Source organism: Hippopotamus amphibius, chromosome 7 (genome assembly GCF_030028045.1).
Source record: "Hippopotamus amphibius kiboko isolate mHipAmp2 chromosome 7, mHipAmp2.hap2, whole genome shotgun sequence".
Lineage (NCBI taxonomy): Eukaryota > Metazoa > Chordata > Mammalia > Artiodactyla > Hippopotamidae > Hippopotamus > Hippopotamus amphibius.
Genome location: NC_080192.1, coordinates 72,678,512 through 72,696,474, shown reverse-complemented (window position 1 = coordinate 72,696,474; position 17,963 = coordinate 72,678,512). Strand labels below are relative to the sequence as shown.

The 17,963-nt window shown below is 46.7% G+C and overlaps 2 protein-coding genes across 9 annotated transcripts in view; one reads left to right on the top strand and one right to left on the bottom strand.

Annotated features, from left to right (window-relative positions):
- The window catches only part of FBLN7 (fibulin 7), a 43,716-nt gene extending 40,915 nt beyond the window's left edge, over positions 1 to 2,801 (top strand). For both annotated transcript variants that reach the window (XM_057741275.1, XM_057741274.1), the window contains one exon: positions 435 to 2,801. In XM_057741275.1, coding sequence (XP_057597258.1) covers positions 435 to 807 — 373 coding nt within the window. In that variant the 3' untranslated portion in view covers positions 808 to 2,801. The remainder of the gene's footprint in view (positions 1 to 434) is intronic.
- Positions 2,802 to 2,849: 48 nt separating this feature from the next.
- ZC3H8 (zinc finger CCCH-type containing 8) overlaps positions 2,850 to 17,963 on the bottom strand; it is a 38,693-nt gene continuing 23,579 nt past the window's right edge. Inside the window, exon 9 of one of the 7 annotated variants that reach the window (XM_057741278.1) lies at positions 2,850 to 3,000. The gene's annotated coding sequence lies outside the window, so the exon portion shown is untranslated. Of the gene's footprint in view, positions 3,001 to 16,294; positions 17,039 to 17,963 lie in introns of those variants that run through there. The other 6 variants (XR_009054639.1, XR_009054640.1, XR_009054641.1 and 3 more) reach the window with 6 other exon arrangements.

Here is a 17,963-nt window from a genome sequence, read left to right as displayed (position 1 = left end):
AGAATGAACGCTGGGTGTTTAGAAAGCCCAGTACTTGTGGAGAACCACATTCCAGGATGTCACCAGCTAACTGCTGGGGTCTCAGCCCGTGTAGAAGGGGCACCTGGTTTGAATGCCAGCACCATCATTATTTAATCTTCCCCGGCTTTCTTTTTCTGTAAAAATGGTAGTAATAGCATATATAAACATACATGCACACCCAGACATACATATACAGGTGGGTCAGGGGAGCACCTCTTCCTGGCCAGGCCTGCCGCCAGCCACACTCACTGGCCCGTGGCTCTGCAGTGCCCGTGGTGAGGGACGCGTGGCTGGAAGGATCACTCCGGTGGCCTCTGCAGGAGGGCGGGTGGGGCAGCCGAGCCCAGTCAGGGCAGGCCCTCCTGCCTTTCCCCAAGGCTGACGGCTCCCTACATTTTGCCTCTCTGCTCCAGCCAGTGTGAACGGAACCCCTGCCCCATGGACAGCAGGCCCTGCCGCCACATGCCCAAGACCATCTCCTTCCATTACCTCTCTCTGCCCTCCAACCTGAAGACGCCCATCACGCTCTTCCGCATGGCCACGGCCTCCGCCCCCGGCCGGCCTGGACCCAACAGCCTGCGGTTTGGGATCGTGGGTGGGAACAGCCGCGGCCACTTTGTGATGCAGCGCTCGGACCGCCAGACAGGGGAGCTGATCCTGATCCAGACCCTGGAGGGGCCTCAGACGCTGGAGGTGGACGTTGACATGTCCGAATACCTGGACCGCTCCTTCCAGGCCAACCACGTGTCCAAGGTCACCATCTTTGTGTCCCCTTATGACTTCTGAGGGGCCACGGGGTCACGGGGTGCAGAAATCTGGGCTCATTTCTCTTCCTCAAGACTCAGCTGCGGGTGTTGACTGTGACAGACCTCTCTCCCCACCCTGCCTCACCCCTGTCCACCCGGCCACCTGCTTGTCCCCCAGGTTCCTAGGGCAGCACTGCATGCCGTCGCCTGGAGTGGCACAGAAGCGTAGCCCCCCAAACTCAAACTGCTGCCATGTTTTTCCGCTTTAAGTCCCTCCCCTTAGATTAGGCACTTTCTCGAATCTTTTTTTTTTTTTTTAAACAGGGGAATAGGCAGCTTTTCAAAATGCTGTGTGAGTGGCATTGTGAGTTTGAACGAGCTGGAGGGGGGAGGAACTTACAGCATGTGTCTGAGATGACTGTCCAGCCTCCTGCCATTTTTACAGTCGAGCCTTGTTATGAAGTAGTTCTGGTCACGCTGAGGGTCAAATCACGCCCCTGTGCACGTGCTGAGTGTGTGTGTGTGTGGGGGGGGGCTTCCTGCCATAACCTGGCATGTTCTTGTCTGCATTCCCGTCTGTGACACGCCTGCCAGCCTTCTCATCAGAGAACCATGGCAGGGCCTGGACCCCGATGCAGATTCTTCCAGACCAAGGAACCAATGTTCAAGTGTAGATTCTGCCTGAAATCATATCTCAGAACGTAACCTGGTATTATACCTGAAGAAATAAAGTCTGTTGCTCCTCCCTGCCCACCTGGCCTGTCCCCGACCGTGAGCGAGCCCATTTCCTTCTAGGAGGGGGTACCTGGTCCTCTTCCTGTCTGGGCTGGACCCACTGGGGAAAATGAATGAGAAAGAAAACACAGAGGAGACGCTGGGATTGCAGCATCGATAGAAATGTGGCTTGGCCACATGGGAGGCTGGTAAGGCAACGTCTGGCCGTGGAGAGTTTAAGAGAATGCTTGAATTGTCACTGATCCCAGGACCTTCTACGTCTGATGGAGGAGCCCGGGGTGACACCTGCCAGGTGACTGAGGATAGAAAACGCTCACTGGGGCTGGGAGTGGAGTGGGGGCAAACCATTCCAGTGACAGCTGAGAAGCTAGCGGAGCCGTCAGGAAATACACATTCATCCAGGTGAGATTTCATCACAGACATCCTATTGAAGAGGTCTTTGTGTTGGCCTTGCTGTGAGGGGGAGCCAGAGGAAGTGTGTCACCAGTTTAGTGACCAAGCCCTACATCCAGGTGGTTCCTAGGACGCCTCTCTTTGTAATATTATGTCAGACAAAGAGTGAGACACAGTCAAGAGTTGCTTCTGACATTCTTCTCCTCCTCTGAGCTCAGCTGTGATCTCTCCAACAACAGAACAGGGGTCTGCAAATCTGCTTCTCTGGGTTGTTACAGGACATTATTAAAACTATCGTCCAGGGCCTTGTGTTTCCAAAGGGTGATGGGTCAGAAGCCTGCATGCCACCCCGTCCCCTGTGCAGAACACCAGGTGGGAGGGCCCAAGGAGTGGCCATGCTCCTGAAAGTACAATGTCACAGGCGTGTGACCTTCCTTCTTGCTGGGGGGAGGGTGGGTAATGATGAGGGACAAGGCTCTTACCTCCCAGCCCGTAAGGAGTGATTTGGGGGGGCTACAGAGCAGGTGCCCCCTCCAAACTTGTGTCAGATGAAGACTTGGATGCCACACAGGCCCAGTTAAACCAATGATTTGCATCCCTGAGATGTGCTGTCATCAGACCTGCTCCCCGTTTGTGAAAAGCCACACTGAGCCCCCGCCCCCATGTACCCCCCTCCATGAATGCCTGCCTGAATCCACCCTCTCGTGGATTATGCCTGGCCCCTCCTCCCTGGGGGATAGCTTGTTCTCTAGCCTCTCTCAGCTTTCCGCTATGGAAACCAGCTTCTCCTGTGTCCTTTCATCGCTTCAGTCTGTGCCAGGTCAGAAGAGCTAGCAATCAACAGGTATTAATTTGCAGCCCTCTCCAGGTAACACAGTTTCATGTTATTTGGCAGGGGGGCTTCTAAAACTTTTTATAAGGTACCACTGCAAACATATATAAAGGTACAGACAGTAGAATGAACCCCATGTCCAAATCACCAGCTTTAACAACTCACAGCCAATCTTGTTTCATCTCTGCTCTCATCCCGCCCCATGATGATCTTGAAGTAGATCCTGGACCTTGTATCATTTCATCTGTAAATATTTCAGCGTGTATTTCTAAACTGTAAGAAAAAAAGCATAACCTCAATATCAATCATACCTAAAAAAGTCAGCAATAATTCCTTAATACCTTCAAATATTTAGTCATTGTTCAAGTTTGTGAGTGGCTCGTGATTTTTTGTTTGAAAAAAAAAAAATAGGCCCATGCTCTATAATTTGCTGATTCTAAATCTCTTAAATCTCTATAATCTGTCTCAGTGGTTCTCATGCTTTAGCATGTATTGGGATAACCTGGAGATTTGTTCAAAGACAGAGTACCGTTCTGCAGAATTTGTCCTGTAGAATTTCTCACAATCTGGGCTTTCCTGAGTGTATCTCTGTACTGTCTTTTCTTTTAAACCTTTTATTTTTTATTTATTATTATATTTTTTTATTTTTGGCTGTGTCAGGTCTTAGTTGTGGCACACAGGATCTTCATTGCAGTGCAGGCTCTTAGCTGCGGCGCATGGGCTTCTCTCTAGCTGTGGTGTGCTGGTTTTCTTCTCCTCTCCAGTTGTGGCGTGTGGGTTTTCTATTCTCTAGTTGAGGCACGTAGGCTCAGTAGTTGTGGTGCAGGGGCTTCGTTGCCCCGTGGCACGTGGGATCTTAGTTCCCTGACCAGGGATCTAACCCGCGACCCCTGCTTTGCAGGATGAATTCTTTACCACTGGACCACCAGGGAAGTCTCTCTGTAGTGTCTTTTAACATGGTCCTGTGTCCTCTCTATTTGTTATATATCAATAGTTTTATCTAGAAATTCAGTCAGAGTCCAGTTAGGTTTATTTTTGCAAGACGACTTTATTGGTGGTGATAGGTACTTCCAGTGGGGGCCATGTTGCCTCAGCTTGTCTCTCTTTTCTGATGTCAGCAGCTATGGATAATTATTGCATAGATTCATTACTTCTTTAGGGGTAGCAAACAATATTCTGGTGCTGTTGGTTCTTTGTTTTTTAGCTGGCATAACTTATAAGAAGAAGCTTCCTTTCATTGGTTATTTGGTTACCCTGAGGTTTGGTTTGTACAGGAAAGGCAGGGTAAATTCTTGACTTTTCCCCTTTGTCAGTTTCCAAGGTGGTTCCCTGGCATCTTTCCAAGCTGTCCAGTGAGAGTTGTGTTCCTACTGGATACATTATGAACTCATGGTTTAAACATATTTGATATGTATGCTTCAATCCATTGCAGTTATTATCTTAACTGTCACTCACATTGTCCTCTTTGGCTCTTGGGAACTGCTTCAAGTTGGCTGATTCTTTTTGACATAACCCTAGTGGTCTCTAATAGTTTTGTACTAATCTTGTATGACAAGTTTTTGAAGCTCATCTTGTGTATTTTATGCTCCAGCCCTGAAGTCATCCGCACCCAGGGATCCCTGGTTCCTTTCAGTGGGGGATGGTCATAGAGATCAAAATCTGAGTGTAAGGAGGGCTCACTGATAGTGGTTTGGTCATTGTCTCTTGGTTTTAGTGAATAGAGGTAGGAAATAGGTACTATTCATTTTCTTTGTTTTGTTTTAAGAAGAAACACTACATGAGTTTATATTGATACTTCCAATTCAGCTCAGGACTGCAGGGTTTTTCATGCAACCTCATTGATCTTACATCTGCTCTTCTTTCTTTCATTCTGAAGATGTCCCTTCTCAAAATCACCAAAATAATTATACCTTGTTTTAAATCCTCAGAATAACAATGCCAAAGTTATTACCAAAAAGTTACTGAAAACAGTTAAGATTTTCTTTTGCAGATCTTTTTGTGCTTAGGGTTTACGCTATTAGGGATGTACAGGCAAATTACTTGGAATAGCTCCTCTCTGTGGTTATGCCCCAAGCTTGAGTCAGGGTTATGGTTTTTCGCTTTGTTTTGCTTAAATTTTTAGACATTGCTTTTTTCATTTTTAAAAATAATTGTGTATACTATTTATATGGTTCCAAAGTCAAATCCACAAAATAAGCTGTAATTAGAGAAGTCTACATCCTAACCCTATCCCCTCCAATCTATTTCCTCCTTCTACCATAGATAATCAAGTTTTTTCCATTTTACCGTTCCATTTTAAAAAGTGCATAAACACATGATAAATGACAGCATACTAATTCATTTCACGCTCCCCTTGCTCTTGCTTCTTTTTTCCCTTAACAATATATTGAATGTTACTCCATAGAACCAGGTAGAATGTTCTCCTATAGAATGCTCCATTATGAGGACATACAATTATTTATTCAACCAGTCGCCCTTGATTGACATTTGGGTTGTTTCCAGTTCTTTGCTATTAAAATACTGCAGCAATATGCACGTGTTTTTTACATTGTTTCCTTTGTATTTCTGGGGACAATTTTTCCTCCATAAGAGTTATACTACTTTCGGGGCTTCCTAGGTGGTGCAGTGGTTGAGAATCCGCCTGCCAATGCAGGGGACACGGGTTCAATCCCTGCTCCAGGAAGATCCCACATGCCGCGGAGCAACTAAGCCCGTGCGCCACAACTGTTGAGCCTGCGCTTTAGAGCCTGTGAGCCACAACTACTGAGCCCACGTGCTGCAACTACTGAAGCCCACACGCTTAGAGCCTGTGCTCCGCAACTAGAGAAGCCACGGCAATGAGGAGCCTGCGCACCGCAACGAAGAGTAGCCCCCACTCACCACAACTAAAAAGAAAGCCCGCGCACAGCAAAAAAAAGACCCAACACAGCTAATAAAATAATAATTAAATAATTAATTAAAAAAAAGAATTATACTACTTTCTATCCCCACGAACAATGTGTGAGAGTTCACATCCCTAAAACCAAAGAAGGCCCCAGGGGTGTCCCCAGTTCTCATATCTGCACATCCACCAGACTCCCCTTTGGAAGGACAGAGAGGCCTGAATGGAGGGCTATTTTACAGCTACCCACCCACCTGTTCTGGATTTCTGAATAGTGATCAACATTCACTAGGAAGACATGAGGGATAAGCCAGCTGGATCACTGGCTCCTGAGGAATGGAAAGTTAGCTAGGTTTTAGGATACCTTTTTAAAAATCATCTTATTTTAAAAATGTTACACCTCCAACACTAGCAAACTAAAAGGAAAATATCACTGCATGGTCACAGTAAACCTGATGGGTTTATTGGGCATCTGAGCATGTGCCCCAAGGAGAGACATGAAGTCAGCCTTGAATAGGTCATTTTCTACCAGCCACTGCCTCAGCTTTCACCAAACTCACACTGAAGGGATGGAAAAGCGGACTTTTATGACCTTCACCTTGTACAATGAAAATCTGTAGATGTTTATAAGCTTCATAAATATTCCTGGATATCTACCGTGTTCCAGGCACTGTTTTAGTTGTTCAGGATAGAATGGATGAGAAGATGGACAGAGACCCTGACCTCGGGGAGCTCACATTATAGTAAGCAAGAAGATAATATATATACACCAGAAAAGTATGTGATTTCAAAGAGGGATGAGTGTTATGAAAATAAAGGCAACAAAAGAGGGTGGTCAGTATATAGTAAATATATGCAGATATATCATCCATGTAGCCTAGGGGTTGCAAAGACTGTGATTGTGTGTGGTGACAATCGGATTTCATTTCCTGGTGTTTGGAATTAAGACTCAGAATCCCGAGGGTCTGAATGAAGTCGTGATGTAAAGCAAGGCCTGGGCTGACCACCTTGGGCTCATCTGCACAGAGAGAATGGTGATGCTGACGTGGGAAGAAAGGAAACAGGACACCCTGGTGACTTGCAGGGAGGGAGCCTAGTTTTGTGTTCTAGTTTCTGCTGCTGTATAAATTGTCCCCACACTCAGCAGCTGAAAGCAATTACTTTATTTTGCTCATAAATTCTGCGGGTCAGGAATTCAGATAGAGCACAGGAGGGTGGTTTATATTTACTCCACAATGTCTGCACCTCCCTCAGCTGGGAAGACTCCTTGGCTGGGGGCTGGGCTTACCTGAAGGGTCATTCACTCACTCACGTGTCTGGCCTGGGCTGGGATGACTTGGAGATTAGCACTGACAATAGGAAAGCTATCCTCGGACTCTCCATGTGGCTTAGCTTTCTCAGAGCATGGTGGCCTCAGAGTAGGCAGACTTCTGACATGGGGGCTCAGGGCTCCTAGTGTGAGAGTCCCAGAGATCAAGGTAGAAGCTGCATGGCCTTTATGACCCAGCCTTGGAAGTCACACAGGGTCACCTCTGCCATACTCTGTTGGTTGAACTGGTCACGAGCAGCCACTGAGTCAAGGGAAATGGGCGTGGACCAGTGACCCGACTGAGCTGAGTTTAATTGAGAGGTTTCAAAACATTTTAGGATTTTCCTGCTTACGGCTCCAGTGCCTCTTGAAATCTGGCTTCCGACCTTTGGGTTTCATCAGATAGCCCTGTGCCTTCAAGCTCTCTCGGGTGTTCGTTTCAAACCGATGATCCCTGCCTAAGACAGGATTTATACTCAGGTTGGGAGATAAGATCTTCACATGTCTCACAAGGGGCTCCTTGGACAATGGGTGAAACAGAGTTAAAGTCCCTGTGCATGGCACTGCAAGCTCACCCAGGTCAGAGGTCGGGGGAAGGGTTGGGACCAGTTCATGGAGAGGTTGGCATTGAAATGGTCCTTACTAAAGGAAATCTAGTGGGACATGCAGGCCATCTCCTGGTATACTTTCTCCCAAAAGGAGCATTTCCAACAAAATCCAGTATTGGCAAAGCCATGAGGTCAGCTGACACGCACACGAGAGAGTATGACTTGGTAAAAATTGGGTTTGGACCGATAGAATTTTCTGAATCTGACCACCTTCAAGTGAAATATTAGATTTTCTCCATCTAGTTCTTTATCTCCAGGAAGCGCTTTAGATATACTTTTCACAGGAAAATCAGACTCCATGGGATGTGTACCTTGCTGACTTGAGTCAGGATTCACGACCGCCATGTGGTAGCACTTGGACAATGGCTCACCTTCCTTCCTTTTATTGTTGGCCGAGTGGTCAGACATGGTGCTGGAGACAAAGATTTCTGTTTCTTAGACTCATCTGTCCTCCCTACCCAAGCCATCAACTTCCATCATAGGAAGAGTTTGTTCCTCACCCTTTGCCCTAGTACTGCGGGCTCAGTTATGTACCCATTCCTCCATTCCTGCCTTCAGCTGGCAGCAGTGCCTAACTTGGTTGGGGGCTGGGCCTTGGAAGATGGAGAAAGAACACCATCCTCTAAGGGCACCATTCCTCACTCCAATGCTGGTTTTACGGTGGTTTGGAGTCTGTCCACGGGACAGATATATCTCTGCTGAGTTACTTGGCCACGTGGAAATTCAACACACTCAATGTTCAATCATACTCACTGTGTTTCCCTGAAGGCAGCCCATCTTAGAGGACAACACCAAATCCCAGAGCCCTAAGTGGGCTGGGTCCTGCTTACCTCCTGGACCACTGCTTCCAAATGCACCAGCCTCTTTTCTGCCCCTGGACTCTGCCAGGCTCATTCCTACCCTGGGGTCTCTGGATCTGCTGTTTCCTCCTTGCTCTGCTCCTCGTTCTGCTCTGCACTTGGGTGGGCTCAAAAGTCCCCTCCCCAGAGAGGCCATTCCAGCCACCCTTGCCAATGCTGCACCCGCCTGCAGCAGACACCCGCCTGCAGCAGACACCCTCTGCAGCAGACACCCGCCTGCAGCAGACACCCGCCTGCAGCAGACACCCGCCTGCAGCAGACACCCGCCTGCAGCAGACACCCTCTGCAGCAGACACCCTCAGCAGCAGACACCCGCCTGCAGCAGACACCCGCCTGCAGCAGACACCCGCCTGCAGCAGACACCCTCTGCAGCAGACACCCGTCTGCTGTCCCTCTTGATTAGCTTTTGCTGTTTCATTTTCTTCAAAAGTACTTTTCACTATCTGAAATGATATTTGTTTACCTGTTTTGTCTCTCCCCATAGCATAGACCCCGTTAGTTGCACATCCAACATCTATTTCCCTTTTCCATCTTCCAAAAAGAAACCTGTTTTGCTCAGAGCCCCTTCCCTCCTCGTTATGAACTGAACTGTGTACCCACACCCCAATCCCGATGTTGAAGTCCTAACCCCTAGTATCTCAGAAGGTGACTGTATTTGAAAATAGGGTCTTTAAGGAGGTAATTAAGTTTAAATGAGGGCTCTAATCCAATAGGACCAGTATCTTTATAAAAAGGGACTAAGAAACAGACACACACAGAGGGAAGACCTGTGTGTGAAGACACAGAGAGGAGAAGACAGTCATCTACAAGCCACAGAGAGAGGCCTCAGAAGAAACCAACCTTGCTGACATCATGATCTCAGACTTCCAGCCTCTATAATTGTGTCTTGGGTCCTTTGTGACAGCAGCCCTAGCAAATTAATACACTCCTCATTCCAGCCTGTGACTCAGAGAAAGTTGATCACCTACCACCCACCTTACAGGCTCCAAAGCAACCACAGGGAATGTCCCAGGCAGAGTGAAGGGAAGGGCTTTCTTATCACATGGTTGGAATGGTCTCTATCTTTTCCATTGAATGAGACTAAATATGTTACATGGTTGCAGCTGAAAGCTGCATTTTTAAACAATGAAAGAAGCTCGTATAAAGAAAAAGCCTCCTGGTGAAAGGTGGAGCCAAATGGGCCTGGGGTCCAAATCGAATACCCCTGGAAACTTTCCTTTCTCTGAACTTCCTGTTATATGAGATAATGTGGTTATGGTTTAAGTTGTTTGCGATGGAATTCTTGTTGTTTGTAGCCCAAAGCATCCTGAATCTAACTGGCTGGAATCCTGCTCCATGAGAGCAGGCATCTTTTTTTTTTTTTTTTTTTTTTAATCTGCTGTGCTGGGCCTTCATTGTGGCATGTGGGTTCTTCTTTGTTGTGGTGCGCCGGCTTCTCTAGTTGTAGCACACAGGCTTAGTTGCCCCAGGGCATGTGGGATCTTAGTTCCTTGACATGGGATCAAACCCTCGTCCCCTGCATCGGAAGGTGGATTCTTAACCACGGGGCCACCGGGGAAGTCCCAAGAGAGCAGGCATCTTGTCTACACAGCTGCTGATGTAGCCCCAGCACCTGCTGCCCCTGGCAGGTGCTGAACACTCATCTAGAGACTGATGACTGGAGAGCCTTAAATCATGAGGACCAACGTGATGCATTAAGAGGGGCCACCCATTGCACCCACAAACAAGTTGGCTTTAACTTAGTTTGTAAAGATCAGGGACCTGAGACAGTGGATTGGGGAAGGGGCTATTAGAAAGATGGATAGGAAGGAAACAGTAGTGAGAGTCTCCTAAAGGTGGAAATCCTTAATGGAAACCCATGGACAAGGTGACAGACAAGCCGCAAAATCTCTCCTATTCTCCCACCTCTGGGCGTTTCTGCCCCCTTGTGGTTGGGTCACCCTATTGCAGAGTTCTTTCCTCTCCAGGATGGCATCTGGGCCCACTCAGGTGGAGGCTGCTGCTGCCCCACAATGTGCACAGCATGAGCAAAATATTACCCTTTGTTGTTTCAAGCCACAGAGATTTTAGAGTTGTTTGTTACCCCAGCATAACTATCCTGGCTGATGCAGGGAAGAAAGGGGGAAAAATAAAATAAGGGAGAATCCCTCCATCACTGACAATGAGATCATGCTATGTGCTGAGGGGTGGGATGAACTCAACTCCTTATACCTGCTCTACAACAAACAAACAAACAAAAAACCACACGCACAAGTGATATCTTAAATTGCAAAACTGGGCTACAATGGTATGTCCCAAAGGTTGAGGTAGGCTTTCCAGCAACATGGTGGAGCTTTAGGAGGTCCTAAGGGCCCAGCCCCAACTCTACAGCAACCTCTTGCCTCGGAAGCAGAATAGGCCTTGTGCTTTGGTTGGACTGTGTCCTCCAAAAACGTATGTTCAAGTCCTAACACCTGGTACCTGGAATGTGACCTTGCTTGGAAATAATGTTTTTGCAGATGTATTTTGTTAAAATGAGGTCCTACTGGATTGGAGTGGGTCTTAATGCAATGACCTGTATCCTTATAAGAAGAGAAAACAGAGACACAGACACACACACACTGGGAGAGAAGACAGAGGCAGAGACTGGAGTTATGCTGTTACAGCCAAGAAACACCAAGGATCACTAGTCACCACCAGAAACTAGGAAGAGGTGAGGAAGGACCATCCCTTAGAGCCTTCGGAGCATGGGCCTGCCCACCCCTTGACTTCCGACTTTTAGCCTCCAGAACCGAGTGAGAATACATTTCTGTTGTTCTAGGCACCCAGTGGTCCTTTGTTACAGCAAACGAATACGCCTTGTATCCCAGTCTTCTCTGCAGAGCACCTGCTAAGGGTCAATCGTCCCACCTCACCGGGGGAGAGGGCACCTCTACCCTGGGGGACTTGGACAGCCACCCACTGCCAAGCACACTCTTCTCTTCAAAAGCCCACATTCCAGCCCGGTCATCCTTTTCTTTGTCAATAATCTTGGAGCACGTAAAAGTGATAAAAATGATCACCTTATTTGTGTAATTCCTGCTAAATTGAGAGTCAGAGAAGAAGACCGTTTCGCAATGAGTGCAGAGTCACCTTGGAGACATTCAGGAGGCTAATTTTCAAACATTGTGGCCTTGTTTTCTTTTTTTTTGAAAGAGAAGTTGGCTAATTTTATAACTAGCAGTGACATAATTCTACCTATTTCAGCAGTAAGATCTGAAATAAGAGGCTCAATCAGCATATTTCATAAAGAGATTCATTGACTCCAGGGATAAGGAAGGAATTTGGACTCTTAATCCCAGCCTGGATTATTAGCCTAAAAGACTGGACAAGAAATCAAAACCATTCTCCCCTCAGGGTCTGCAGGATCAAAAACTTCCTCTCCCAACACTCCTCCCCTCTCCCACAGCCCCTACCCTGGGCCTCCACACCCCCACCACCTCTCCAGCAAGATTCCTGCAGCAGAAGGAGATGCAGCTCGAAATTTCCCCCCTCCACCTCCCCTCCCACCTCAGTACAGCCTCAGAAGCCCCCTCCTCTATGGTCTACAGTGAATGAAACTGCTGTCATTCACAGCGGGACACTGTGGAGCAAGTGAAGGACCAGATAAAGTCAGGTTCTGCCCTAAAAACCAGAATGCAAGGCCTGCATTTCCTTTTCCTCTGACACACACACAAGGGGAACACAATTTATAATCTATTTGCATGGAAACACAAAAGACCCTGAATAGCCAAAGCAATCTTGAGAAAGAAAAACAAAGCTGGAGGAATCAGGCTTCTTGACTTCAGACTATACAATTTATAATCTAGATCAAAAATGAGTCGAGGGACTTCCCTGGTGGTCCAGTGGTTAGGACGCTGCCCTTCCACTGCAGGGGGCACTGGTTGGATCCCTGGTTGGGGAACTAAGATCCCCCATGACATGGGCTGTGGCCAAAAAAAGAAAAAAAAGTCAAAAGACAGATGGACAGGAATTCTGCAGAAGTTCCTGCAGGGTCAGGGCCTTCCCCGAATCTGAGAAACCACCCTGCCATATCCTCAGGCATCACTGCACACAGTACCCTCTCGTTGCTGGACAGGCAGGCAGGTCATTTCCTAGCCTCCCTCCATCTCTTACTTGTCATATTTTGATAAGAGCAGTAAACTGCCCGGCTGCCAGCCAGCCTTGAGGGGAGACTGCAAATTGAAACAGAAGCCACAGCTTTTTAAAACGGGCTGCTCTGGGACTCACACCGCCCAGAAACTGCACCCAGTCGGAGGTGAGAGTCACAAACTGTCTAAGTGTAAACGCCTAATACCTGCTCACTCACAGAGACAAGGCCACCAGCTCTTCCTGCAACTTTGTACTTGACACAATCTGCCCCATCCCCACCAAGGCCATCGCAGGGCTGACTCAAAACGCTGTGATTATCTTTCCCTAACTCCCTCCTGTTGAGCTATGCCCCAGTCCTCAGAAATCCAATCACTGTCTTGATGCGGCAAATAATAAACCTGCTTTGTTGAACCTAAGTGGGTGCCGGGTGGTCTATGACTGATGGGCATCAACCTTCAACTTGAGCAACCAGGGGTCCACCTGCTTCCTGGATCCACACACACTGGTAGGTGGTGACCAACTGGGACACGTGTGCTAGGTAGTTGGAGATTGGTACTAGTTAAGAGTCCCAAGTGTGGAAATGAGAAGGAACCATGCCAAGCCTGGAGGGCCCCTCACCCGTGCACACGCACATATGACTGTCACACAGAGCGAGGAGTGTGTGCGCCGGGCTGACTCACAGGCAAACCTCGCTGTCGGCCGCCCTCCTTCCTTTCTGTCTTTGTCTGGGGAATCACTTGAGCAGAAGGACCCATCATCTGCATCTGTGTTGTTTCATGGTTTGGCCTCTACCACTTCAAGGCTTAAACATTTCAAAAAATCACCTTAATTCTTTTCACCGAAAGGGCCACTCTTCTTCCTATGGCTGGGGAAATTCATATTTTAATGATCTAATAACTAGTGAGGGCCTTTTATGCACATGATCCTTGCAGGAAATACAGCCTTAAACAAGACAGACACTAAACACCCCTGTACCAATTCCAGAATATCAAGGAGGGCAATTTAAGACAAGGGGTGTGAGGGCTGCTGAGCCCAATAGAGGGTAGAGGGTGAGGGGTGCCCTCGCCTGATGTTCACTTAGGCTGCCCCTGACGACAGAAGAAATGTGGGTGAGGCCTCAGAGGAAAGAGGGAAGGCCACTGAGGGCCTGAGGCTGTGGGCACGACTGCCGGCCTGCACCCCCATTTCCCAATCCTGTGATTTGACCTGGATGGTTCTGAAACACAGACCGTTGCTAATTTGTGGGTGGGCCCAGGAGGCCTGCTTCACGGTCCTTCATGCAGCTCCCGCACCTCAGTCTTATTACAGCCACGTATCTTGCTGAGATTTGACAGAACAGAGGCCATGGGCAGCAGCATGTCTCCCCGTCTGTTACAGGGTGCACCCTTCCCTGTCTTGCCTTCTGGACTCCCAGCTGGAGGGGCCTGCACATCCCATTCAAAAGTCAAGGTCATTTTCCCTTCTTTTTCCTGGTGCAGATCTAGCTGGAGGGCGCATCCCCAAGAGCACAGCCCTTGCAGAGCTGCTGGCGGTCTGTGGGAGGCTGGGCAGCTTCTGTTTCCTGACGGGCCGCTCGCATCACCTCCCCTTCTCGGGGAGAACATAGAACCCTTCACAGCTGCACAAGGACAGCCATTCAGCCCCCAAGACAATCAGGAATTCACTGGGACCAGGTTTTCCTTCTTCGGGGACTGAAATAACTGTTTTATGTGCCTCTGGCTGAAATAAGGAGCATTTCTGTTGATTCCGGGTTCACCTAACTGAGCTCAGCTACGCGAGGAAGTTGAAGTTGGCTTGCAGTCCTCGGGCGCACAAAAGGCTGAAAGAGCTTGTGTGTCAGCAGGTATGGGCTGAATCACAAATTTGTTCAGGAAGTCCAAGATTAAAGTCCAGTTTATATTATTATGTAACAAACTTACCTGCCAAGCAACACATCCAGGCAAATAAACTGGAAATATTTTTGTGCAGGATACAGCTGGGATACAAAACACGTATTTATTTAAGACTTAAGTGAACGGTAAATAAGGCCACTTCTGTGAGACCCCTGAAAAAGGCAGTTTCAACATTTGGAGCAGGAGCGAAGGCCCTAAATACTCAGGAGTGAGCACATCCTGCCAGGAAGATGAGTTCCTGGACCGCCAGGCAGGAGGGGGGATTCTGAAATAAAAAGACTAGGAAGATGGCACACATTCAGTCTTCGTACCATTCAAAGATAAATATTTCTAAAGTACAGGCATGAAAAAAAAAAAGATGCCAAACAATACTTAAAAGTGGACTGCTGTTACCACTTCTGGAACGACAGACTGAGAATCTCTGAAACCTGTACTCCATAAAAGGCATGAGAGGACACAGGCAAAAGCAGTGGAACTCAATTTTTTCAGAATTCTGGAAATTAAAGGCTTACAATTCAAAGAGAATTTACTCAAGAAAAACAGCTGAATCTGGGTAAAATGCCTCATGGTGATGACCTGCCCTAATCTCATCCTCCTCTCCCCAGCTCCACAGCGGCTTTGAAGATCAAGAGCCCTGAAATGACAACTGAAAACTAGTACCCGTAGTCCCCAGACCAGGCAGAAGAGATGGAGAGCTCCTCAAAGGCCAAATCCATTCCCCCTAAACTGTCACTTTTTGATGTGCATGACAGCTCACGCTACAGTCCCAAGGCTGTCTTCAGCTAACCAGACTCAAAAGCATTAAGCACATCCAGCACCCAGATCTTGGATTGTAACTACTACAGATTTTCCTCGACGTACGATGGGGTTCCATCTCAATAAACCCACTGAAAGTGGAAAATATCAAGTCGAAAATGCATATAATACACCTAACCTACTGAACATCATAGCTTAGCCTAGTTTACCTGAACTGTCTCAGAACATTTCCATTAGCCTATAGTTGGGCAAAATCATCTAACACAAAGCCTAATTTAGAATGAAGTGTTGACTATCTCATGTCATGTATTGAATACTGTACTGAAAGTGAAAAACAGGAGGTTGTCCGGATACAGAATGGTCGTAAGTTATTGGTTGTTTACTCTCATGATTGCAGGGCTGCCCAGCATCATGAGAGAATGTCCTACGACACACCGCGAGCCCAGGGAAAAGATCACAGCTAAAAGTCCCAAGCGTGGTTTCTACTGAATGCATATCAATTTCACACCATCGTTTTCAAAAATCACTAAGTGGAACCATTTCAAGTTGGGGACTATCTTCTCAATTAAAAGGAACCTGGGCTCCTTAGAGAAATGGCCCGTTCAAGGGCTGAGGTGGGAACATACGAAACAAGCCTGGACCACCTCTTCCAAGTTCTTAAAGCTGTCGGCAGGATTCAGCAAGCTGTGGTTTTAAGACCAAAGCTCCCATTTCTGCCCTGTCATTCGAGGGTTGCTCTCAGTTCTGGATACATGGCCCTCTCGAATCATGACAGCTTATTTCAAGGCTAGTAGGTGAATCTGACGCCTCTAATCTTTGACTTCAGGAAGGACCCAGTCTCTTTTAAGGATTCATCTGATTAGTTAAGGCCCACCTGGGATCAATCTCCCTTTTGATTAACTCAGAACCAACTGATTTGAGATCTTAATTACACCAAAGGTAAAAAACCACTTCATCTCTGACATATAACGTAAGTTAACCACGGGAGTGAAATCCATCCTGCTTGCAGTAATGTTCACACTCAAGGGGAGGGGGTTGCACAGGTTGTGTTCACCAGGGACAAGGAATCCTGGGAGCCAGTTTAGAATTCTGCCTTCCACAAAGGGGGCGGGACGGGAGAAAGGGAGGATACAGGGAACCACTCATTTTCATTAAAAACCTTTTTATGTTTTCATAATTTATTAATCCAAAATAAATCCCGTAACAAATTTTATTTCACAGTAAATTTTTGCCTATATACATATATAATTTCATTTAAAAATTACATTCAACCAAGTCTAAATGTAACTTAATAAAGGCCACCATTTTTAATGTACCAGTAAGAAAAAAATAGCCTGCCAATGAAAAATGTGATATTCTAGTAACTATAAAGTATATCCCAATTTCAGAGATGTTGACTACGAAAATAAATACACTCGTTTCTTACTGTGTGCTGCCTGCAGAAGCCAAGATGGTGAACACAGTCTCTGGTGAAGAGGGTGGTGGGTGGGGACCCAAGGCCTTTGGATGGACCAATGTAGTGTATTCTTGGCTCACATGCATTAGTTTGCCTTTGGCTGCAGGTAACATAAAGCCCAAAATGGCTTAAACAGTAAAGAGAATATATGATTTCACGCGGCATGACATCAAATGTGAAGGCTGGCTATTTCCTCTCTAAGGGTGGTGAATTCCATGGCTCAGTTGTCCTCAAGGACCCAGCTTCTTCCCATCTCTTTTCTCTGTCATCTTCAGCTGCTTAGCTGGCTCCCCTTGAGGTCACAAGACAGCTGCATCAGTTCTGAGGGTCTGTTTAGACATGGCAACATCTAACCTCTTCCCGTGTATCTCAAGAGATGTTAGCTTTTCCAGAAGCGCACCAGAGGACATGAAGTCGTATTTCAAGCTTAAACCAACTACTGGCAAAAAGAACGGCACTTCCATTAGTTGTTGAGATCAGCAGTTTTCAACCTTGGTTGTGCTGTAGAATTACCTGGGAGCTACTGAAAAATCTAATGTCCACATCCAAGGCTTCCTCCTCAAACCCCCCATAATAACAATTTCTGGGAGCAGGCCCCAGGCATCAGTATGTTTTAATCCCTCAATGGTTACGTTTATTAAAACTAGTCAGTGAACTGAGGTACCTATGCTGGAAGTCAGGAATCCTATTCAGACAGGGGACAAGTCAGTCAACACCTCTGCGCCTGAATTCTTTAAGTTCCACAATCAGAATAAGTTAACACACAGGAAGACTACATACTTGATTTGTATTCTCTTAGCAACTGACAAAAATTGAGTTTTACGGCCATGTGGCTTTCAGTAACTGACCATAAAAAAGTTATATGAAACCTGTCACAAAGAATCTTAGAAATAAGAATTCTCTCCATTCTACTCAGTGATTTCTATAATAAAGACCTACGTAAGAACTGTTTTTATGAAACTATTATTAGAAGAGGTAGGCGTTGCATCCTCCCTCCTTTCTGAAAATGAGAGGCAAGGAGATAACCACTTCATTCTTTTTATTTTGGCTCCAAAAATGATCAGACATGATAAGCGTGCAGACCAAAGGACGTATAAATCCGTGTACAGCTTTTCCCATAACAACTTTCTTGCTTATATTTCCTCTGGTCCAAATTTTTTTAAAATTAATTTTTATTGCAATATAGTTGCTTTTCAATGTTGTGTTAGTTTCTACTGTACAGCAAAGTGAATCAGCTATACATATACACATATCCCCTTTTTTTGGATTTCCTTCCCATTTAGGTCACCACAAAGCACTGAGTAGAGTTCCCTGTGCTATACAGCAGGTTCTCATTAGTTATCCATTTTATGTATAGTATCAAT